Source organism: Dendrobates tinctorius, unplaced genomic scaffold, assembly GCF_039654945.1.
Source record: "Dendrobates tinctorius isolate UK_male_01 unplaced genomic scaffold, ASM3965494v1 ptg000138l, whole genome shotgun sequence".
NCBI classification, from domain to species: Eukaryota; Metazoa; Chordata; class Amphibia; order Anura; family Dendrobatidae; genus Dendrobates; species Dendrobates tinctorius.
The window spans coordinates 21,729,778-21,756,252 of NW_027361806.1; the positions used below are offsets into that span (position 1 = coordinate 21,729,778).

Sequence of the window (26,475 nt, forward strand, 5' to 3'; positions counted from 1 at the left end):
ACAAAACCGCCAAACCGAGCAACACAAAATTGTTGTACCCTTCCAAAATTGAGAGTAAACAACTTTGTTTCAAACGTGTGAAGCTCTTTCAGACTCACCTGTGGCAAGTAACAGGTGTGGGCAATAAAAAAAAAAAAAAAAAAAAAATCACACCTCAAGCCAAATTAAAGGAGAGAAGATGACTCAATCTTTCAATTGTGTGTCTGTGTGTGCCACACTAAGCATGGTGTGAGGTAGCGCTGTTATTCAAGGTTGGGGGACACTCGCTTGGCAGCCACACAATCAGATGCAGCTCGGGTTTTCATAAGCCATAACAGTCCATGAGGTTTATTTGCCATCATAAACCACAGCAGCAATATACAACAGCGCAGCTTCCATTATATAGCTTCACATGACAGCATAGCGTCCATTATACAGGCTATTTAGCCCCAGGGTTATCTCACCCACGTCAGGGTTCCCATATGGCTGTTTCTCCAGGCTGCAGACATCCACTCACTCCTCAGGGACTCTCAGACACTGGCCGCCATTACCCACACAGCCGCTCCACAGGCTGTTAGTGAGGAGATCCTTCTCCTCACGGGACCTTTCAAACTGGACCAATCAGGTCCCAGCATTCACTCTTGTGACCTACCCTGGCTACGTTATATGGTCCGTAGCCACGCCCCCTGGGTCACATGACTATGACCTCATCACAGGTCCTTCACCTACTCACACAGCCTTTTACTATAGGTGTTATCAGACACACCCCTGGGTGGGTTTGTGGGCAGCTAGAACCCACCCATCTCTCCAGCTGCCTGAAGGCTTCTCCCTAACACATAGGCACGACAGATCAGCTGTGATGATCAGCACATAACCAAGCCTTCATCTCAAAGCCACCCACTTTGAGACACACCACGGCCACTCCGTATTCTGCCACTCATCCTCTCTCTTGGGACATCCACACAGCGCCCCCTAGTGGACACAGTGGTCATTACACCACATACCCCGCCCCTCTGTTCAAACTTGTGGGGTTGAACACACAATCTTACACCAGGATCTCGAGACCGGGCACACATTACACCTTGCCCCATAGGTCGAGAGAACCGTCTCCATCTGTCATATGGCCTCATCTCTGCATTAGGCCTCCCCCGCCCCAAGCGGTCAGAATATCGGTCATTGTCTTTGACCCTCCATTTGCAGTCTGTCTGCATCATCAGACACTGTTTAGTCACCACCCTCCTAGAATGCGCTTCGTCACCTGACCATTCTCCCGCTGACCGGCTCTCCCGGTTGGTACGGTCACCAGTCATAATTGGCCCTACTGTCTGGCCTGAGTCTGACTCATTCAGCATCTCACAGGAACTACGGTCTCTCACCGTCATCCTGCCAGTCGAACTACCACTTGCTGACATTCTTCGGCCATCTGCCTTGTCACTTCTTGGCGGAACTCTTCGGGTCCTTACATCTTGTTGAGTTGCAGGCGGCTGCCACCTGGTATTCCGTACTTCTTTATTAATTCGCCGGCGGTCCTGCCTCAACTGCTCAATCTCTTGCAGGTACCTCACTCGATACTCTACGAGCATCCGAAAGTCTCTCAGGCTCTCCATGGAGCCAACCACCATGATGGGAATCCTACCCACTTCACTGGATATCTGGTCTTCATCATCATGAGGGATCCTCACTCTCACCACTCCGGAGATATTCACAAGGTCTTGCATTACCTTCCCGGATCTTCCAATGATTCTCCCAATCAGAGCTTTGGGTACCGGAACCACATCTTTCCGCAAACCGCTCCGATCCATAGCCTCCCTGGCTAACTCCAGGCGTCGAGCAGCTTTCACATAACTCTGCCTGACCAACTGTGTGATGTGGAGACACTGCAAATGCATCTCTTTCAGGACAGATACCCGGTTTGCTGTATCTTCTCTGGTGGATATTATCACTAACTGCTGAGTCTCAGGTTCCCAGTGCACCTCACACGCCTTGACCGCCTCTTTGAAAGCCTCATGTACTCCTTCCTCCGCACAGGCATCTTGCATGTCTTCTGGAACGTCAATCACAGTCTTGAAGGACGTGGTCTTGCTCTCTTCCAGGCCAGGAGGCTCTGGCCTTACCACGGACACTTCCCTCACTACAGTTGACCCGACCGGGTGACTGTCTTCTTCAGTTCTTAACTCATCAACTTCACATGATTGGATCACTTCATGACCCTTGGCGACTATGTCCACTGGCAGTTCTGTCTTATTATCACTCACGCTCACCCGCGGTAAGTCTTCGTCCAATTTCTCCCGCAGAAGACTTTTTACTACTCCTCTGAGTTCCTCCATCTCTTCCTTGAGGTTCTTGTTCACACTTTGCCAGGTGGACAGGTGACCTCTGAGCTCCAAGATCTCTTCCTTGAGCTCCTCGACCCTGTGCTCGGCCGTTTGTCTCAGGATTCTTTCTCGCTTACCATGTTCATCCACCTCTTCTCTGAGGGCCTTATTCAGTCCTTGCCACGTTATCATGTGACCTTTGAGCTCAGAGACTTCTTTCTCTAGCTCCTCTAGTCTGTGCTCCCTGTCTCTCTCAGAGCCACAGTCACCCCCAGAGTCTGAGTCATCCCTCCAGTTACTCACTAACCGTGTGACTACTTCAGCCGTCTTATCCACCAGGTCAGCGACAGTTTTGTCACGAGATGTCTGGTCCGTCCGTTGGGCTGACATACCCCTTTTCCCGGTCACTTCCACCTCTGACCTTTCCACGTCAGGAGCCGTCACCGTCTTCGTATTGGTTAGCCCAACAGTAGGAACGTCTCCACCCTCCTGGCATATATCATCAAACCTGACAAAGTCCCGGCCCCACTCCAAGGCATACACTAAGTCTGATGGTATACTGCCCCCTTGGCACTCACTGCCTTCGAGACCCTCAAACATTATTCTGTCTACCGCATAGTTCACTGTGACCCCATGTGCACAGCGAACCTGGACCATTTTCTCGGTCAGACAGAAAGTGAGAGGAGTTCCTACCAGCGTCACCTGACTCTTTGAGTCCAACTGTCCCGAGATCCCTTCCCGGTGTAGCATCACGGAACACACTTGCGGCCAGTCATCACTCGGAAAGAATATCCCACATTCTGGAAATGACATACATGAACACTGCAGTTTCCCAGACATACCCACTGAGCCAACCAGTGCTGCCATTTCATCAAACTCGGCCCCTTTCTGGACCACCACCCCAATTTGGGTTACCGCCTCCCTCTGAGACTCCACCCCTTTTTGGGTTACCACCCCAATTTGGGACTCAACCCCCTTTTGGGACTCCACTTCTTTTTTGGTTACCACCCCAATTTGGGACTCCACCCCCTTTTGGGCTACCACCCCGATTTGGGTCACCGTCCCCTTTTGGGACTCCACCCCCTTTCGGGATCTCCCCATGTCTGTTGTACCGGTCTTCTCAGACCACAGTTCACACCACACAGTTTATGTCTCTTACGATACCACACAAGTCTTTGTTGGCACCACCACAGCTCCTGCTGTCACCGATCACCGTCACCACCGGCTACTGTTCACACACACAGCGGCTGGAGTCACTGCAGCTCCTGCTGCGCCGTCTTCGTGGACCCGCCGATCCACCGGAAGCCGCTTGTCACCTTCGTGGCCCCACTGAGCCACATCAGGCTGAATCGAGAAAAAAGAAAAAACACACCACAAAAAACTCAAAACTCACATGTCCTGACTGTGTGCTATTCAGGACGCTCCTGTCTCCACCTGAGACCGTCCAACACACAGGGCGCACCGGGTGCGATTCAGGGAGCGACCCTCCTCCCAGGGTCTCCCCACACACCGGCCTCACCAGGTCCAGGGGCTCGGCGGGTGCTCTTCAGGACATCTGTCTCCGCCTGAGACTGCCCAACACTCGCGCCTCACCAGGTCCAAGGTCACACCACGTGCTCCTGGGATCCGACTCTGCTCCCAGGGCTGACCCTCCAGGACCTTTCCTCACTGAACCCTCCAGGTACACTGTCTTCCTCACTGACCCAGGTCAGTACCACACGAACACCAGTCCGATACCTGTGTCGGCCACACGTGTCACCGATTTACTCATGGACCCAGGTCAGTACCGCACGAACACCAGTCCGTTTCTCCTATGTTGCCTACACAGGTCCTCGGGTACCTCTTCTCCGCAGAGGCACACTAGCAATTACCAGTTTCTTTCTCCTAGGGAAGCGGCCGCACTGAGCTCACCGATTCGGACAGTGCCTTACTCACTAGGCCGCCCCACGGTTTCCAAAACCACAGACGGATAGTGGCCAGTCAGCAGCACATCACACGGCATCCAGAACCGTCAGCCCTCCTGGCTCAGCGTTGCTCTTTGCCACCGAATTTTGCAGTCCTTATCCGTTGCTCCCAGCAACAAGGCTACACTATTGCCCATAGCTTTCTCCACCATATTGTGAGGTAGCGCTGTTATTCAAGGTTGGGGGACACTCGCTTGGCAGCCACACAATCAGATGCAGCTCGGGTTTTCATAAGCCATAACAGTCCATGAGGTTTATTTGCCATCATAAACCACAGCAGCAATATACAACAGCGCAGCTTCCATTATATAGCTTCACATGACAGCATAGCGTCCATTATACAGGCTATTTAGCCCCAGGGTTATCTCACCCACGTCAGGGTTCCCATATGGCTGTTTCTCCAGGCTGCAGACATCCACTCACTCCTCAGGGACTCTCAGACACTGGCCGCCATTACCCACACAGCCGCTCCACAGGCTGTTAGTGAGGAGATCCTTCTCCTCACGGGACCTTTCAAACTGGACCAATCAGGTCCCAGCATTCACTCTTGTGACCTACCCTGGCTACGTTATATGGTCCGTAGCCACGCCCCCTGGGTCACATGACTATGACCTCATCACAGGTCCTTCACCTACTCACACAGCCTTTTACTATAGGTGTTATCAGACACACCCCTGGGTGGGTTTGTGGGCAGCTAGAACCCACCCATCTCTCCAGCTGCCTGAAGGCTTCTCCCTAACACATAGGCACGACAGATCAGCTGTGATGATCAGCACATAACCAAGCCTTCATCTCAAAGCCACCCACTTTGAGACACACCACGGCCACTCCGTATTCTGCCACTCATCCTCTCTCTTGGGACATCCACACAGCGCCCCCTAGTGGACACAGTGGTCATTACACCACAATGGAGAACAGTAAGAGGAGAAGAGAACTGTCTGAGGACTCAAGAACTAAAACTGTTATACAATACCAACAACCTCAAGGTTACAAGTCCATCTTCAGAGGTCTTGATGTTTCGTTGTCCACAGTGAACAACATAATCAAAAAGTTTACAACCCATGGCACTGTAGCTAATCTTCCTGGAGATGGACGGCAGAGAAAAATTGATGAAAGGTTGTAACGCAGAATAGTCTGGATGGTGGATAAGCAGCCCCAATTAAGTTCCAAAGAAATTCAAGCTGTGCTGCAGGCTCAGGGTGCATCAGTGCCAGCGAGGAACTACCCATCCACATGTGAATGAAATAAAACACTATGGCAGGAGACCCAGGAGGACCCAACTGCTGACACAGACACACAAAAAAGATAGACTGCAGTTTGCCAAAATGTACGTGAGTAAGCCAAGACAGAGCTTTTCAGTAAAACATATTTTGTTCACTGAAAATAGAATGAGGCCTACAGAGAAAAGAACACAGTGCTTACAGTCAAATATGGTGGAGGTTCAAAGATGTTTTGGGGTTGTTTTGCTGCCTCTGGCACTGGGTGACTTAACTGAAGATTACCAAAGGATTTTGGGTGGCAATATAGTGCCCAGTGTCAGAAAGCTGGGTTTGCTTCTTAGGTCATTGATCTTCCAGCAGGACTATGATCCCAAACATACTTCTAGAAGCCTCCAGAAAAGGATGGAAACAAAGCACTGGAGAGATCTGAGGGTTCAGCAATGAGTTCGGATCTAAATCCCATTATTCACCCGTGGAGAGATCTTAAAATTGCTGTTGGGAGAAGACGTCTTCACATATGAGAGACCGGGATCAGCTTGCAAAAGAAGAGTCGTCCAAAATTCCAGCTGAGAGGTGTAAGAAGCTTGTAGATGGTTGTAGGAATCGACTGATTGCAGTTATTTATTCCAAAGGGTGCAACCAAATATTAAGCTGAGGGTGACAGCAATTTTATCCCCCTGCCCATTTTTGGGGTTTTGTACAAAATTATGTCCAATTTGTCTTTATCTCTCTTTTTTATGTTGTTCCAATACACAGAAAGGAAATAAACCCATGTACAACAAAACATGTAATAACAGTAATTTCCAGAATAAATACTTTATTTTCTTTAACAATTTCAAGGGTGCCAACAGTTTTGGCCATGACTGTATATATTAAGGAAGTGCAGCCATATTTATAAGTCACAGGAAGTGCGGCCATATTTATAAGTCACAGGAAGTGCGGCCATATTTATAAGTCACAGGAAGTGCGGCCATATTTATAAGTCACAGGAAGTGCGGCCATATTTATAAGTCACAGGAAGTGCGGCCATATTTATAAATCACAGGAAGTGCGGCCATATTTATAAATCACAGGAAGTGCGGCCATATTTATAAGTCACAGGAAGTGCGGCCATATTTATAAGTCACAGGAAGTGCGGCCATATTTATAAGTCACAGGAAGTGCGGCCATATTTATAAGTCACAGGAAGTGCGGCCATATTTATAAGTCACAGGAAGTGCGGCCATATTTATAAGTCACAGGAAGTGCGGCCATATTTATAAGTCACAGGAAGTGCGGCCATATTTATAAGTCACAGGAAGTGCGGCCATATTTATAAGTCACGGGAAGTGCGGCCATATTTATAAGTCACGGGAAGTGCGGCCAAATTTATAAGTCACAGGAAGTGCGGCCATATTTATAAATCACAGGAAGTGCAGCCATATTTATAAGTCACAGGAAGTGCGGCCATATTTATAAGTCACGGGAAGTGCGGCCATATTTATAAGTCACAGGAAGTGCGGCCATATTTATAAGTCACAGGAAGTGCGGCCATATTTATAAATCACAGGAAGTGCGGCCATATTTATAAGTCACAGGAAGTGCGGCCATATTTATAAATCACAGGAAGTGCGGCCATATTTATAAGTCACAGGAAGTGCGGCCATATTTATAAGTCACAGGAAGTGCGGCCATATTTATAAATCACAGGAAGTGCGGCCATATTTATAAGTCACAGGAAGTGCGGCCATATTTATAAGTCACAGGAAGTGCGGCCATATTTATAAGTCACAGGAAGTGCGGCCATATTTATAAGTCACAGGAAGTGCGGCCATATTTATAAGTCACAGGAAGTGCGGCCATATTTATAAATCACAGGAAGTGCAGCCATATTTATAAGTCACAGGAAGTGCGGCCATATTTATAAGTCACGGGAAGTGCGGCCATATTTATAAGTCACAGGAAGTGCGGCCATATTTATAAGTCACAGGAAGTGCGGCCATATTTATAAATCACAGGAAGTGCGGCCATATTTATAAGTCACAGGAAGTGCGGCCATATTTATAAATCACAGGAAGTGCGGCCATATTTATAAGTCACAGGAAGTGCGGCCATATTTATAAGTCACAGGAAGTGCGGCCATATTTATAAATCACAGGAAGTGCGGCCATATTTATAAGTCACAGGAAGTGCGGCCATATTTATAAGTCACAGGAAGTGCGGCCATATTTATAAGTCACAGGAAGTGCGGCCATATTGGTTGTCATTTTTACAACAGATTATCTATTGTTAAAGATTCAAAGAAAACAGGCAATATGGCTGTACTTTCTGTTTCCAATTTCAGAAAAATGTCTGCGACAACAAAACAGAAATATATCGATATCTCTTGGAGGGAATAAAACATAACCGGGCCTCATTGATCAAAGCTCTCAAAATGAAAAACAGTCTTTGTTGCCCATAACAACCAATCAGAGCTCAGCTTTTATTTTTTAAACTGCTCTAGGAAGATGAAAGCTGCGCTGTGTTTGGTTGCTATGGGCAACAAAAAAAGTAGTTTATCCTACAAACATCTTAATTTATTTAAAACCAATAAAATAAAAAAAAGCTTTTCTTTACTGTTTTATTTTCTAGTAAAGAGAACAATGTGGATCAAAATTACAATTCGTCCCACAAAAAAACCCCAAAAACAAACTTATATGGCTAAGAGGACGGAAAATAAAGAAAAAATATGGCTCTTGGAATAGGAGGAAAAAATGAAAAAGCAAAAATAAAAAATGGCCACAGAAGGAAGGGGTAATAAAGGAGTTGTGACTTTTTAAACAAAGGGGTTGTCCAGGCATCTAATACTGATGACCTATCCTCATCAATAATAGATCAGCGGGGTCCGATCCTTGGCACCCCTGTGGATTGGCTTTAGATCCCAGGTCTCAGGTCCCAGGCCTCAGGTCCCAGGCCTCAGATCCCAGGCCTCAGATCCCAGGCCTCAGGTCCCAGGCCCCAGGTCCCAGGCCCCAGGTCCCAGGCCTCAGGTCCCAGGCCTCAGATCCCAGGCCTCAGATCCCAGGCCTCAGATCCCTGGCCTCTGGTTCCAGGCCTCTGGTTCCAGGCCTCTGGTTCCAGGCCTCAGGCCCCAGGCCTCAGGTCCCAGGCCTCAGGTCCCAGGCCTCAGGCCTCAGGTTCCAGGCCTCAGGCCTCAGGTCCCAGGCCTCAGGTTCCAGGCCTCAGGTCCCAGGCCTCAGATCCCAGGCCTCAGATCCCAGGCCTCAGATCCCAGGCCTCAGTTCCCAGGCCTCAGATCCCAGGCCTCTGGTTCCAGGCCTCAGATCCCTGGCCTCTGGTTCCAGGCCTCTGGTTCCAGGCTTCAGGTCCCAGGCCTCAGGCCTCAGGTCCCAGGCCTCAGGCCTCAGGTCCCAGGCCTCAGATCCCAGGCCTCAGATCCCAGGCCTCAGATCCCAGGCCTCAGGTCCCAGGCCTCAGGTCCCAGGTCAGCCTCCCAGCACTCGACCCTCATAGTATAGTGAGGGGCTACAGAGATTGCTTGTAGCTGCGGGGGTTAAGCTCGATGGCTGCTTGGAGTAACTACAGAGGCTCATAATCATTATCTTTCTTATCCTAACAGGGGGAACCTTGGACGTGTGTCCAGACTGCAGACTTATCGCTGCCAAATAACAGCCCGTCTGCAAATTAATAAAGCATATAACGGAGAACACAGCCGATGGCGACCGGCCGGATAATGACCAGTCCGGGAAACACCACCTGCTCCATAAGAGATTATTGGCCATTACATAGGACTGCAATATTCTATAATGAGCCGCTTATGGCAAAGCAGCAAGGACACTGCAGCTACGTGTCTGGACATGGTCCAACTGCAGGGGGCGCCGGTGCAGGCAGGACAGTGTAATCAGTACAGTGTATAGCGGAATATATCTATGCTCATCACTTACCAACAATGCCCAGCGCAATGTAGCCCAGAATGACCACCACGAAAATAATGCAGCAAAGGACGTCCGTGCAGCGCCTAAGAAAGGACACAAACAATACTAGCATTATAGTGGTGCATTTATCAGAAACAGTACTGGTTACCTTGTGTAATTCCTTCACATGAGATTTCTCTTTGCAGACGTTCCTTCTCACCAATTTCTATAGACTTCAGTGGGTTTAAATGAGATTTCTTAAAACTAATACTGCTACTGCATTCAAGTCTATAGGAGACTAAAATGGTAAAAATGTTACTGCAAGTCAAAGACGTTTAATCTGCAGAGAACTAGGAGGCTCGTCATCATGTCAGGCCGAAGTGCATGATGGTGGTAATTAATTAAAATCAATAAAAAATCATCACGCCATGCGGCACGCGATCACTTGACAAATCCGCCAGAAAAACTGCACAAAAATCCTCCTGATTTGCTGCTGCAGATTTCACCACGGCCTTCTGTAAATTTGCTGCAGAAATTTACTGCAACAAATCCGATACATGTGAACAGGCATCAACCTGATGAGTGGATGGAATTAGAATAGTGCGCGCTCTGCAGCTGAAAACAACGGGCAGAATTGACATAGATTTGATGGAGTAAACTGTGGGAGTCAGAGACCCCGCTTTTTTATATGTCGCCCACATCCTTATAGGGCAAGTCACTTCCTTACTGGGTCCCTGCTTCCGCACAGTGCCACCCGCTTCCTTACAGGGCATTCTTCCTTACAGGCCCCCTGCTTTCTGCCAGGGTCACAGTTTTCTTTCAGGGCCCCCACTTCCTTATAGGGTCCCCACTTTCGTACAGGACCCCTTGCTTCCTTACAGAGAACCATACTTCTTTACAGGTCCCCCTACTTCCTTACATGACCCCCTGCTTCCTTCCTTACAGGATACCCCACTTCCTTACAGGGCCTCAATTTCCTTGCAGGACCCTAATTTCCTTACAGGCCCTCCCCCCACTTCCTTACAGGACCCCCCACTTCCTTACAGGGCTCTCCGTTTCCTTACAGAACCCTGATGTCTTTACAAGGTCTCCTGTTTCTTTACAGGACCACCCACTTCCTTACAGGGCCCTCCATTTCCTTACAGAACCCCTATTTCCTTACAAGGTCCCCCGCTTCCTTACATGGCCCTCTGTTTCCTCCCAGGACCCCCTGTTTCTTTACAGGACCCCCACTTCCTTACAAGGTCCCCTGCTTCTTTACAGCACCCCTCGCTTCCTTACAGGGTACTCCATTTCCTTACAAGGTCCCCCGTTTCCTTACAGGGCCCTGGTTTCCTTACAGGACCCCCCGTTTCCTTACAAGGACCTACCTGGTCTCCTTACAGGGTCCGCCGCTTCCTTACAGGGCCCCCAGCTTCTTTAGAGAAGTTCCCGCTTACACAAACAGTATGGCCTGCATTGCATCAGCTTGACATAAACCCGTGACTGACCGCCGAAGCGATGGCTGCCATAAAATGAAAATGTCCACATTGTAAGGTGAAACGCGCTGGATGTGAGAAGTAACGAGACGCCGGACATTTCTGCCTCCTGATAGTCGGAGCTTTACCAGAGTGGAGGCTTTAATAAGACGTCCGTCTCCCTCGCCTTATTCAGCTCGCTCTCTGACAACTCGTCTCCGTGCACTTAATTCCGAGCTTCCCCTTAATTACCCTCAGGCTCTAAATTCAGAGTTGCGGGAAACGTAGCGCGGCTGCAGAACGGACTATTGAGATGGCGCTCAGCAGCCGCGGTGTGAGACGCGAGACTGACAGGCAGAGATCTGACTGCGTCTAGAACCTGCCGGAACATGGAGAGAGGTGATTAGATGTTATCACCAGGTGAAGGCGCAGCGCCGCTCCTAAATTATTCCTGACATTTCACTTCCCCTTGAAACGCCTTTGCCAGATAAGCAGATCTAAGTCAACACCGCCGGTACGAGATGCAGTCACCGCTTTATGGACTTAAAGTGAACCCGGTCCCAAAATATTCTTATTATACTTAATCAAAATTCCTTTAATCTGGCATCTGATAACTCGGAAAGTCTAATAATTCTGCATTTTATCTGAGGGATTATCTAACGCAGGTGCATGGTGCAAATGGACACTGCAATGGTAAGACGTAAATGGCGGCTGCGTCAAGGCGAGTCCGAAAATCCACAAAATGTGATGATGCCGGATTAAAGGAATGTTCCTGATAAAATAGATGTAATCCCTAGTGCTGGAACGTTTCCTTAAGTGAATGTTGTAGTCCTTTACTAACAGGGTTTTCCCATCTTATAAAGTGATAGAAGACAAGAAACGGGGGCACCTCCGAACAATTAAAAGGGATCCAACCCAGACCTATAATACTACATGTAATTATCAAAGAAGAGAGAAGGAATAGGCCACAAACAGGGGATCACTCTAGGTAGGAAGGAGCATATACAATACTCATTTTATTGAACACAGAAAACTGACACTGAAAATGTAAAAGCATTAAAAATGGTCACACATGTGACACATACAAAAATTGCACTATGCTCATAATAGAGCAACCCACCTGCTAACACAAACAACCCCACCGGGAATAATGTCTGTAACCCTAGGTCCATGTAAACATGATAACAACAATAGAAAGGTATGTAAGCCCACACATGGGAGTGATAAACCATACTTAAATCAAAGAAATAAACAATACAGAATCAAAATAGAAAATGAATTTCTAACCCAAAAATGGGGGTAAAAGCTGATAACATGAGGCACAATACAGAAAATAGCATATCTTGATCCAACTGGGGTACATAGGAAACAGGGTAATGCAGTCTAAATAGACTTCCTATAAGGCTATCACAGCCGAAAGGTAGGCATATGAAAAATAAAATGGACAAAATCATCCAAACCATTAGGGGCTAGAGGCGGTTAAATGAACAGAAAAATTCTTGAGACCACCCTCAATAGTTAGCACACATGAACATCAGCAAAATACAAAACCCATGTGGAGTGGAGCAGGCAGAAAGAAGGACCCGACGCGTGTCGCCACTCTAGGTGGCTTCGTCAGGGGTTGTTATCATGTTTACATGGACCTGGGGTTACAGACATTATTCCCGGTGGGGTTGTTTGTGTCAGCAGGTGGGTTGCTCTATTATGAGCATAGTGCAATTTTTGTATGTGTCACATGTGTGACCATTTTTAATGCTTTTACATTTTCAGTGTCTGTTTTCTGTGTTCAATAAAATGAGTATTGCATATGCTACTTCCTACCTAGGGTGATCCCCTGTTTGTGGCTTATCTTATAAAGTGATGGAATATCGCTAGGACATGGTGGTGTTTTATGGCGAGTGAGGGTCCGACCTCTGCAACCCCCCTTCATCCTGAGAACAATGCTGACTCACCTACGTCCTTTCTTAGTTGTTTTTCTTTTATATTTTGTTTTTTTAGAGACTTTTTACCCTTTCCTTTTTGAAATTCTTTGCAGAATTTTTTTAAAGCATTTTTTCGTTCCTACAAGTGTCTTACAGACTTTTGACTTGTCTTGGAGTGAATCTACCTCCAAGAAGTCTCCGCTTTTTTTTTTTTACTGTTGCGAGTTTTTTTAAAATCTAGTTGCTAAAAAATTTGTCATATAAACAGCAAAGTGGATTTTCCATTGAATTGAACAGTAAGGTTTTTTTTACAAACGTTTCTTGAAAAGTTTTTTGAGAAAATTTTCAAGCGGATCCAATCCCAAAAATGTCTCAGAACAGATTGGGAACACAGCCTTCGATTACTTAAAGACCAGGATGACATCTTCTCATCTGTGTAGAGAACGGATAGGATGGAAACATCATCAGAAACTGTAACATTTAGGAGAATTTGGGGGAAAAAAATCATCGTTAGGGTATGTTCACACTGGGCTTTTTGCTGCTTTTTTTATGCTAATTTTCAGCTGCTTTTTACAGTCCCAGCAAAGTCTATGAGATTTCAGAAATCTCATGCACACACTGTTTTTTTTGTCATCAGGATTTTGTGCTTTGCTGTGTTTTTTGGACATGTCACTTCTTTCAGCGTTTTTGCAGCGTTTTCACCCATTGAAATGAGTGTTGAAAAAATGCTGCAAAAACGCAGGTATCATTAATTGCAGCTTTTCTTCAGCAGAAAAGTCATGGACATTTAGCATGGACAAAGAGACACAAGTTAGCCCAGAAAAAACACCAAAAACCGCACCAAAACCACAACAAAAAATGCACCTAAACCGGAGTTTTTGCCGATTTCTTTCCTGCCAAGAAATCAGGTTTTGCTGCAGAAAAAAAAGCAGAAAAAAAGCAGAAAAAATGCCCAGTGTGAACATACCCTTATTCTATGGCAATTCTGCACAAACTTCCAGTATTTTCCGCACATTACAAACGCCGGTTTTGCTGAGGATTTGCAGCAAATTCCACAGGTGGATTTGGGGTGAATTTTTGCAACCCCCATAGACATCGGAGCATTGGAGCACTGAGTTGGCCGGGGCTGTAAAGCCAGAAGATGAGGCCGCTCTGTATTCATGAGATTCTGGAGAATGACACGGAAGCGACACATTCACCGCGCTCCCAGGAGAGGAGTGGAGGCGGCTGTCAGGCTGCGCAGAATGTGAGGGCATCTATGGTAATGTGCACACAGATACATTTCTGGAATTCTTCCGGATCTTTCTCAATGGCGGCATCTGTCATCTTCGCACAATCCTACCACGCTGGCACAGAAAACGAGTCAGACAGCTTGATGGCTGTTTATGAAGAACGCGCGGGGCACCGAGAGTGGTCAGATGGGGACGCGTTAGTCACAAAAGCTGCATCCGCTGCCAAAAAAGAGCCCTTTTCTCTGCCCCGAATAAAGCGATGGAAAGTGCTTCTCTCTTAATTAGCTTCATTTTAATATTCTATAGAAGTAGAAAGACCAAATGCCCAGGCTTGGAGTGACAGCACGACGCGCGTCGGGTCTCCGAGCTGACACTGGCACCGACACTGCTGTCTCCACCGAGACAATTACATTCATGAGATAAAGACGTCCTCACTAACGTTCCCAGAAGGTGCAGTATGCCCCCCTCACCTCTGAACTCATCTAGGGGGTCGGCATTTATTTATCATGTTCGTTTTGAGATCTTAATTTATTTTGGGGGTCTACTCTAGGGGTCTGCATTACTTTACGGGGTCTGTTTTTTTGGTTAGGGGGCTTGCCATGGGGTCTGAATATGTTTAGGGAGGTTGTTCTCAGGCCTGTATTCAATTATGGGCTTTGATTTTGGGTCTTATCAGGTGTTTCTATTATTCTAGGGGGTCTGGTCTGGGATTTGCATTTAATTAGGGGCTTGGTCTGGGGTCTGTATATATTTAGGAGACTCATCTGGGGTCCGTATCAGGTTATATGGTCTCAGTTCATTGTTTGAGGGACTAATATCTGTCTCCTGGGTCTATATAAGTTTTGGGGGTCTGGTCTAAGGTCTATATATATTGAGGGTCTTGCGTCAGTAGTCTGTATTTGTTGTGGGGGCCTGGTATGGGTTCTGTACACATTTAGAGGGTCTTTCCTGGGGTCTGTATATATTGAGGGGCTTGGGTCAGTAGTCTGTATTTGTTTTGGGGGCCTGGTGTGGGTTCTGTATAAGTTTTGGGGGTCTGTATATATTGAGGGGCTTTGAGGTGTAGTCTGTATTAAATGTATACATTTAGAGGGTCTGCTATGGGGTCTGTATTTATTAAATGTAATAAGCTTGTCAGATGCTGAATGTAAAGCTATGGTGTTTGGTTTATGGGGATGAAGTATGGTGTATGGGGACGCACTTACCTGTTTCCAATGGGTCCCTTAAACTTTGGATCAAACTTCCTCGGCTCACCTGCAACACAGAACAGAAAAACAGTGACATAAAATCCGTGCAATATTCACAGTTCTAGGAAATACGGTACTTCTATGACCCATAACATAACAGTTCTTGAACATGCTGTATTTTCAGCATTGCACCATTAAAAATGAAACTATTATTATCTCTCCAAATAATGCCGCCATACACTGTCTATATTACAGAACTGCAATTCCACTATCATATATTACCCACATAACACTGCTATACATACTTCTCACATAATATTGCCACTCAATGTCCCAATAACACTGCCTAAATATTTTCTACATACTGTACCACAATAATACTAAAATATCTTACCCACAAAATCCTGCAATTGTGTGTAGAAATAATACTGACATACACAGTCTAAATAGCCCCTTTATATACTATTCAAATATCACTACCATATATTGCCCACATTACACTGCTACATACTTTCCACATAATACTACCATTCAGTGGCTAAATAATACTGAATAATACTGCCATACACTGCCTGACTCACCCCTACATATGGCATCAAAATAATACCTCCATATACTAACCACATAATAATACCATATGTATTCCACACAAAGCTGTCATTCAAAAAATAAATTAAACTATCGTTCTATGTCCAAATAATACCGCCAAACACTCTCTCAGTGATGGCAAACCTATGGCACGCAGAGCCCTCTCTGCTGGCACGCGGCCTCGCCTCACTGCTCCAGAGCTGCAGCTTCCTTCCTCTTACTTATCGAGCGGGGCCGCCGCCGAGGAGCTGAATGATGATGTCATCCAGCTGCGGCCGTGCCTCTTAATGCGCGCGGAGAGGTCAGAGGTGAGTGTGGCCGCTGGTGTGTGTGTGCGATGGGGAGAGGGCCAATGATGGGAGTGATGGGGAATCATGGGAGTGATGGGGAGAGGGGAATGATGGGAGTGATGGGGAATGATGGGAGTGATGGGGAGAGGGGAGTGATGGGGAGAGGGGAGTGATGGATGTGATGGGGAGAGGGGAGTGACAGGGGTGATGGAGAGAGGGGATCGATGTGGCTGATGGAGAAAGCAATGATGGGAGTGATGGGGAGAGGGCCAATGATGGGAGTGATGGTGAGAAGGCAATGATGGGAGTGACGGTGAGAGGGCTAATGATGGAAGTGATGGAGAGTGGGCCAGTGATGGGGAGAAGGCAATGATGGAGGTGGTGGAATGGACAATTTCTACACGAAGGGGATCATGATGGGGCATATTTCTGCACGAAGGGGATCATGATGGGGCATATTTCTACACGAAGGGGATCATGATGGGGCATATTTCTACATGAAGGGGATCATGATGGGGCATGTTTCTACACGAAGGGGATCATGATGGTGCATTTGGCACGTGTTGGCACTTTGTCATAAATAATTGGGTTATAGGTTGCAGTTTGGGCACTCGGTCTCAGAAAGGTTCACTATCACTCTTATCCATACAGTATCTAATTAATACTACCATATATTACCCAGATAACACTGCCATAAAATTTTAACACAACACTGCCATTCTGTTTCTAAATAATACTGCCATACAACCTAAATAATAAAATAGTATATCATAACGTTGCTGGGGGTCTAGGCGTTGATGGGGTTAATGATAAAGTCTCTGTGGTCCAGGGCATTGAAAGTTCAAGTATTCTATTCTCAGGTTGCTCCTGGGAGTACAGTCCTTGGGGTCCACATAAAAAATGGATCCTAAGGCAAAAGTCACTCTCTCCAACACGCCCTGAACAGAGATCATATCATTCTGTGTGGGGGACTCGGGTGTGATGCCCGTCATTGTTATAGTTATCACATCTCATGTTTGCACCGCAGGCCGCAGCCGACGATAGGAATCCAGCAATGAAGATGTTACACAAGGTGTTGGAAAGACTCAGTGCCATTCTATAACTATATTATAGGTCACACCGCATGGTCCCAGCTAAGAACATTTACCTGGATGCATGAGAGAAAAAGGTACTGCTTGTAAAGGGTTAAACAAGGGGGTGCTAACAGAACCCAATATACAATCCCAAGAAGCAGGGATTAGGGTGCTGGATACCATGCCTGGCATAGAGCTGAAGAGGACATGTTGGAGGAGGAGCATTGTAAGATAGACCCGCCCCTCACCTGCTGAAAACACACCCAAAGATGCTGATTGGATGAGAGTAGATGACTACACCACAGTCCTTTTCAGAGGAATGCCAGCCCTGGATGGTGACACTGTCAGTCTGTCATAATGTATGGGATTAAATATCTAACCTATTAACTACCGGACTTTGCCCCCATTGTTGTATTAGTGATCCCTTATCAGTCCCTACAGTGTGACAACAAATCCCATGTGGGTGCGGAGTATGGCAGGAGCATGAGACATTTACGTATCGGGATTAACTCATTCTTGCAGAAAGGGACTTTGCTTTATTCGGCTTTGTCCAGTACATAGGAAATAAATGGTGTGACGGTCGAGCACGTGCATCCGCGTCACTCTAGCAGGGATAAAAGTGCCCCAATCTTGGCAAGTGGGGTCCTAGCAGTCAGAACCGCACCGATCTAACAGTTATCACCTGATTTGTTCCAAATAGACATCCCGTGTAAAACAGTTGTTCTCATTGGAAAACCTCCCGTTGTTAAAAGATTTCCCCAATTTTCCGCTGACCACAAGGTTTCCTGCTGCTGAAATCCCAGGCGATCAGCTGTGATCGGTGTAGGAGCCTGGCAATAAGTGTTCAATGTCGCTGCAGCGCCACCACTGGAGTAAGGAAGTATTACAATACTCAATGTAATGTGGGACAGAGCAAGTCCTCCAGAGGCGCTCTCTCTACTGAGGTCTCGAGTAAGAGACCATCCCGGTTATATGGTAATAAGACAAACTATCCCTATTGACTACCCCATACATCTGCATCCTCTGCTTCTCCAGAAGCCATCTCTCCCAACCCTTCATTCAATGCGGAGAGCGGAGTGAGTATTTTTTTAATTACGTTTTTGATGTATTTTTGCAGTGCTCCTTCGGAATACTTCTTTTTAAAACAAGTATTTTCTCTCCAGCGCTTTTTTTTATTTTGCCATTTTCCCATACAGAAAAATAAGAGAAGTGCCGGAACGGAATAATGTCAACTACACATAAAACTTCATCAAGATGTTTCGCATGTGATGTGCGGATGTCGCCTTCTCTCAGACAGTTTCATTCATGTCTCACCGCTTTCCATTGAGGTCAATGGCTGCAAACTGCCACAAAAACCTCCCGCACTGCGCCCATGAGGAATCGCAAAGAAAATACTCCCGACGGCAAAAAACTCCCAAACTGAGACACTTTTGGGAGAATTTACTGAGACTTACATTAAGTATTGATCTTATATAGATGCGTCTGGTGAAAGAGAAGATGAATTCATGAAGAGGCGCACAGTCCTTAATAATTGTGCTGCCTGTGACTGATTCTGCACCAGCAAATTAAAGCGTACATTTCAACAGAAATTTACCCCAATTTCTGTTGGGCGGTAGCTGACCCTGCCCCAGCATGGGCCCCTGAGCCTGCCCCAACCCTACCTTTCCCCTGACCCTACCCTACCCATACTCCAGCCCCTGCCATACCCCAGCCCCTGTCCTACCCCTACTCCAGCCACTACTCTATCCCAGCCCTACCCCTTGACCAGCCCCTGCCCTACCCCAGCCCCTACTTTATCCCAGCCCTACCCCTACCCCAGCCTCTACTCTATCCCAGCCCTACCCCTACTCCAGCCCCTGCCCTACCCCAGCCCCTACTCTATCCCAGCCCTACCCCTACTCCAGCCCCTGCCCTACCTCAGCCCCTACTCTATCCCAGCCCTACCCCTACTCCAGCCCCTGCCCTACCCCTACTCCAGCCCCTGTACTACCCCTACCCCTACTCTATCCCAGCCCTACCCCAGCCACTGTCCTACCCCACCCCAGTCCCTGTCCTACCCCAGCCCCTGTACTACCCCTACCCCAGCCCTGCCCCTGTCCTACCCCTGACCCTGTCTCTACCCATACTCCAGCCCCTGCCCTACCCCTACTCTATCCCAGCCCTACCCCAGCCACTGTCCTACTCCAGCCCCTGTACTACCCCTACCCCACCCCAGCCACTGTCCTACACCAGCCCCTGCCCTACCCCTACTCTATCCCAGCCCTACCCCAGGCACTGTCCTACTCCAGCCCCTGTACTACCCCTACCTCACCCCAGCCACTGTCCTACACCAGCCCCTGCCCTACCCCAGCCCCACCCCAGTCCCTGTCCTACCCCAGCCCCTGTACTACCCCTGACCCTACCCATACTCCAGCCCCTGCCCTACCCAACCCCTACCCCAGCCCCTGTACTACCCATACTCCAGCCCCTGCCCTACCCGTCTGTTCACTACAAAAAAAAAGTATTGTGACCAATTATAAAATAAAAGGCACAAAAATCTGTGCAAAACAGAACTAATAGAACAAAACTTTTCGACTTTTTATCTAATATTGGCACAAATAACTTCATAAAAGGACATTTTATCATTTTTGATGGCATTTTTTCCATAAAATAACAGCAGTAAAACACTGTGTGAATCCAACCCTATCTCTGCCCCCGTCTGTTTGGGTGGTATGGTTACTTTGCGCCCTGTCGCCGAATGTCGCCTGTGTCGCTCATTTCCTGGAGTTGCGCTCACGTACAGGATATTTACATGATGAACTTTACACCGTGACTTGACAGGTATTAAAGGGCCTCATTTACCGTGTTTCCCGTAGTAGTTCTCCTCGCCGCTGTCACTGGCCATGTCTCTGCAGCGTCTTCTCTCCTCTGGGATATTTTTAGTGAAGGTAATAAGCTGCGATCCGAGCACATGAGACGGCGAACAAAACACTCTTTAACTAGGTTAAAAATAAACCTGTTCAGAGGCTTCGTCTGCTGGAGGAAGAGTCAGCGAGTGTGGGAGCCAGCGGCCCGGCCCACACTGGGAAATCACACCTTCCACTCATGTCCTCCTACTGAGCAACACACTGTCCACATATCAGATGCCCCTAAAGAGCGCAGCTCCGGAGTATAATACAGGAGGTAACTCAGGATCAGTAATGTAATGTATGTACACAGTGACTACACCAGCAGAATAGTGAGAGCAGCTCTGGAGTATAATACAGGATGTAACTCAGGATCAGTAATGTAATGTATGTACACAGTGACTGCACCAGCAGAATAGTGAGTGCAGCTCTGGGGAATAATACAGGATGTAACTCAGGATCAGTAATGTAATGTATGTACACAGTGACTGCACCAGCAGAATAGTGAGTGCAGCTCTGGAGTATAATACAGGATGTAACTCAGGATCAGTAATGTAATGTATGTACACAGTGACTGCACCAGCACAATAGTGAGTGCAGCTCTGGGGTATAATACAGGATGTAACTCAGGATCAGTAATGTAATGTATGTACACAGTGACTGCACCAGCAGAATAGTGAGTGCAGCTCTGGAGTATAATATAGGATGTAACTCAGGATCAGTAATGTATGTACACAGTGACTGCACCAGCAGAATAGTGAGTGCAGCTCTGGGGAATAATACAGGATGTAACTCAGGATCAGTAATGTAATGAATGTACACAGTGACTGCACCAGCAGAATAGTGAGTGCAGCTCTGGGGTATAATACAGGATGTAACTCAGGATCAGTAATGTAATGAATGTACACAGTGACTGCACCAGCAGAATAGTGAGTGCAGCTCTGGGGTATAATACAGGATGTAACTCAGGATCAGTAATGTAATGTATGTACACAGCAACTGCACCAGCAGAATAGTGAGTGCAGCTCTGGAGTATAATACAGGATGTAACTCAGGATCAGTAATGTAATGTATGTACACAGTGACTACACCAGCAGAATAGTGAGTGCAGCTCTGGGGTATAATACAGGATGTAACTCAGGATCAGTAATGTAATGTATGTACACAGTGACTGCACCAGCAGAATAGTGAGTGCAGCTCTGGAGTATAATACAGGAGGTAACTCAGGATCAGTAATGTAATGTATGTACACAGTGACTCCACCAGCAGAATAGTGAGTGCAGCTCTGGGGTATAAGGGTATGTGCACACACTGCGGATTCTGCTGCGGATCCGCAGCGGATTTGGCCCTGCAGATCTGCAGCAGTTCCGCAGTGTACAGTACAATGTTAGGGTGTGTGCACACGCTGTAATACAGGATGTAACTCAGGATCAGTAATGTAATGTATGTACACAGTGATTGCGCCAGCAGAATAGTGAGTGCAGCTCTGGAATGGGCAGAATTTAGGTACATTTGGTACAACGTGGATACTTTTGGACTAATTTCACCATGGTTTAAATCCAGCTAACAAGAATACGTCTTGAAGTTTATTGTGTGATATCAGCTCATCACAATGAAATCTTATAGCATGAGAACCACTAAAAGTAATAAAATATCATACTGAATCCAATAAATCAGGTGGATGCTCGGCCTGCGCTCACTCACAGACCTGCCGGCAGCATTATCCCTGATGTTCTGCCTTCTTCCACGTCTGACGCTGTGTGGATTCCAGCATACGGCTAAACCCTTCATCCACTCCCAGTAACAAGACTGTATGGGTGCTTAAGTCTATGTTTATTGGGATGATATGGACAACAATCGGAGATGATAACAAATGGTATAGTAGATGAGATTGGTGAACACAGTAGTAGATGAAATCAGAGATTGTTGTACAAAGTTGTGGATGATTTCAGGTAAAAACTTTAAGGGAACAGACAATGCAGCATGTCAGTACTGGTAGACAATATCACAGCAATACAGGGTACTATCAAAACAGTAACAATGATACAGAGTGCTGTTATATCGGTAGCATGCATTATACAGAGGCTAAGCAATACAACATACACAGCAATAAAAGAGAAAGAGATATCTAAACAACTTATGGCTGCCAGCCTTACATTCACTGAACAGAGGATGCATATAACTAACATGCAGTGTAATAGCATTACAGGAACTGAACATGCATTGCAAATATCATGAGGCATGCACTATGGCCAGCTGACACAGATGCATAACATACGTTACATAACTGCATTAAAACCTTACCGGAATCCGCTTGATGTAAGCAGTAATTTTGCAGGGAGCTGAGCACATGTGAGCTCCTCAGAGATCTGGCAGAAATGGTTACATGTTGTTGACCAGGGAAGGATGAAGGAGTTCTGAACAGAATAACCATTAAAGGAACAGGATTCTAAATCCAAGAACAGGGGAAACTATGACATCTAATGGCCATAGCTGGAACAGCACTTAAGAAATGTCTTGCGGCACAGAATGGGCAGAACACCTGTGGTAACACAAGACACACTGCCCTATATCCTGCACTGCGGTAATAAGTCTATATGAGCAGGTAGGAGCCAGTATCTGCTGATCCACTGATCCCGAGCGCTCCGCACTCGTATCTCGATGACTGCACGGGACATGTTATTGTCAGAAAATCCACAATCCACAGACTCTTCATAAAACATTGCAGCCTATATTGTGCGGGCAAATTCCAATAATCCAGCAGCGATGTCTTCAACCAACTAAACCAGATCCGGATTACAAAGGAATAGCAGGTTAACCCCTCAGCTCCCAGGACCATGACATGATGTTTTGGGGTTGCTTTGCTGCCTCTGGCACTGGACTGCTTGACCGTGTGCATGGCATTATGAAGTCTGAAGACTACCAACAAATTTTGCAGCATAATGTAGGGCCCAGTGTGAGAAAGCTGGGTCTCCCTCAGAGGTCATGGGTCTTCCAGCAGGACAATGACCCAAAACACACTTCAAAAAGCACTAGAAAATGGATTGAGAGAAAGCACTGGAGACTTCTAAGGTGGCCAGCAATGAGTCCAGACCTGAATCCCATAGAACACCTGTGGAGAGATCTAAAAATGGCAGTTTGGAGAAGGCACCCTTCAAATATCAGGGACCTGGAGCAGTTTGCCCAAGAAGAATGGTCTAAAATTCCAGCAGAGCATTGTAAGAAACTCATTGATGGTTACCGGAAGCGGTTGGTCGCAGTTATTTTGGCTAAAGGTTGTGCAACCAAGTATTAGGCTGAGGGCGCCAATACTTTTGTCTGGCCTATTTTTGGAGTTTTGTGTGAAATGATCAATGTTTTGCTTTTTGCTTCATTCTCTTTTGTGTTTTTTCATTTAAGACAAATTAAATGAAGATAATAATACCAAAGAATTTGTGTTTGCAATCATTTTCAGGAAGAAACTGAGTATTAGCTGACAGAATTGCAGGGGTGTCAATACTTTTGGCCACAACTGTAGATGAGTGATGGGGAAAATGAAATCAGATTTACCTCAACCTCAGATCTGAAATCATTACTTAATTTTCTTTTTTTTAAAAAAAGTGTACAATTATTCAAATGTATGAAAATATATGACTGATCTCTCCCAGAAGACCTGATCTGCAAAACGTATGACTGATAAAGTAATAGAGAGCCGAGTCTGTGCGACATGATCAGAAGATTAATATGAACCCACAGCACAACACTGCTATTATGATTTCACCTCTATGTGGTCATACATACACTATTATAATACTGCTCCCTATGTACAAGAATATAACTACTATAATACTGCCTCCTATGTGCAAGACTATAACTACTATAATACTGCCTCCTATGTGCAAGAATATAACTACTATAATACTGCCCCTATGTAGAAGAATATAACTACTATAATACTGCTCCCTATGTACAAGAATATACTATAATACTGCCCCTATGTACAAGAATATAACTACTATAATACTGCCCCTATGTACAAGAATATAACTACTATAATACTGCCCCTATGTACAAGAATATAACTACTATAATACTGCTCCCTATGTACAAGAATATAACTACTATAATACTGCCCCTATATACAAGAATATAACTACTATAATACTGCCCCTATGTACAAGAATATAACTACTATAATACTGCTCCCTATGTACAAGAATATAACTAATATAATACTGCTCCCTATGTACAAGAATATAACTACTATAATACTGCCCCTATGTACAAGAATATAACTACTATAATACTGCCCCTATGTACAAGAATATAACTACTATAAGACTGCCCCTATGTACAAGAATATAACTACTATAATACTGCCCCTATATACATGAATATAACTACTATAACACTGCCCCTATGTACAAGAATATAGCTACTATAATACTGCTCCCTATGTACAAGAATATAACTACTATAATACTGCTCCCTATGTACAAGAATATAACTACTATAATACTGCCCCAATATACAAGAATATAACTACTATAATACTGCTCCTATGTACAAGAATAAACTACTATAATACTGCCCCTATGTACAAGAATATAACTACTATAATACTGCCACTGTGTACAAGAATATAACTACTATAATACTGCCCCAATGTACAAGAATATAACTACTATAATACTGCTCCTATGTACAAGAATAAACTACTATAATACTGCTCCTATGTACAAGAATATAACTACTATCATACTGCTCCTATGTACAAGAATATAACTACTATTATACTGCTCCTATGTACAAGAATATAACTACTATCGTACTGCTCCTATGTACAAGAATATAACTACTATAATACTGCCCGTATGTACAAGAATATAACTACCATAATACTGCCTCTATATACAAGAATATAACTACTATAATACTGCCCCTATGTACAAGAATATAAGTACTATAATACTGCCCCTATATACAAGAATATAACTACTATAATACGGTTCCTATGTACAAGAATATAACTACTATAATACTGCCTCTATGTACAAGAATATAACTACTATAATACTGACCCCTATGTACAAGAATATAAGTACTATAATACTGCCTCTATGTACAAGAATATAAATACTATAATACTGCCCCTATGTACAAGAATATAAGTACTATAACACTGCCCCCTATGTACAAGAATATAACTACTATAATACTGCCCCAATGTACAAGAATATAACTACTATAATACTGCCTCCTATGTGCAAGAATATAACTACTATAATACTGCCCCAATGTACAAGAATATAACTACTATAATACTGCCTCTATATACAAGAATATAACTACTATAATACTGCCCCCTATGTACAAGAATATAACTACTATAATACTGCTCCTATGTACAAGAATATAACTACTATAATACTGCTCCTATGTACAAGAATATAACTACTATAATACTGCTCCTATGTACAAGAATATAACTACTATAATACTGCCCCCTATGTACAAGAATATAACTACTATAATACTGCCCCCTATGTACAAGAATATAACTACTATAATACTGCTCCTATGTACAAGAATATAACTACTATAATACGGCTCCTATGTACAAGAATATAACAACTATAATACTGCCCCCTATGTACAAGAATATAACTACTATAATACTGCCCCTATGTACAAGAATATAACTACTATAATACTGCTCCTATGTACAAGAATATAACTACTATAATACTGCTCCTATGTACAAGAATATAACTACTATAATACTGAAGATATACAAAAAAGTTTAGTGTCTGCTCACCTCCTCCTGGAGCGCACGGATCCTGTTGTGTGGCAAGTTTTCAGAACTTAGAAAAAATAAGTACATAAAATCCATTTTTCTTTTTTTCCATCACTTCCAGTAGAAAAGCAATTACGTCATAGTCCAAAATATTAAAATCAAACGCGTTTCAACGCAAAACCGTGCGTCTTAATCATTGACAGAGATCTAATGGCAGACTGAACATTTTAGACTAGTTCACAGTTCAATCCCACCCACCAGATCCAACTACCTGATAGGGACAGCTGTGTAGAGAAACCTGATAGACGATTAACCCCTTACAGGCTGGGATCATATATGACATCAGATAGGTATTTTTTTTTATTCATAGTGATAAATCAAATCCTGTCTAATATTGATGCCATGCGGGACCCTGGTGTTTAGCTGATAAATCCACCATGCTTCCTGGCTTATCAGTTTTCTTTTAATATCGCCACCTCTGGCTGGAATTTGAACCCTTTCTATACCTGACAACTCAAAAGCGGACGCGTCCCCTCCATGACTACTAATAAAATGTTTTGAAATTGCTGAGCTTTTATTAATGGTTTTGCTGGTGGCATCTGAGAGGTGACGTCTTCTCCTGATCTTCAGTGGTCCTCCTGTGCAGCCGCCATACTGGAGGTCACACACAGCGCAGCGCACAGAGGACACCACA

At 45.3% G+C, this 26,475-nt stretch overlaps 1 protein-coding gene across 9 annotated transcripts in view; it reads right to left on the reverse strand.

The window, feature by feature from the left end:
* SLC44A5 (solute carrier family 44 member 5) overlaps positions 1-26,475 on the reverse strand; it is a 157,376-nt gene that overhangs the window by 35,100 nt on the left and 95,801 nt on the right. For 2 of the 9 annotated variants that reach the window (XR_012220155.1, XM_073544802.1), the window contains exons 1-3: positions 22,310-22,523; positions 15,188-15,236; positions 9,402-9,475 (exon numbers count right to left, since the gene is read on the reverse strand). Coding sequence is in view for 4 of the 9 variants with exons in the window: in XM_073544802.1 (XP_073400903.1) it covers positions 9,402-9,475; positions 15,188-15,236; positions 22,310-22,439 (253 nt within the window). In the remaining 5 variants the exon portion in view is untranslated. Of the gene's footprint in view, positions 1-443; positions 6,366-9,401; positions 9,476-15,187; positions 15,237-19,961; positions 20,202-22,309; positions 22,524-25,802; positions 25,976-26,475 lie in introns of those variants that run through there. The other 7 variants (XM_073544808.1, XM_073544805.1, XM_073544803.1 and 4 more) reach the window with 6 other exon arrangements.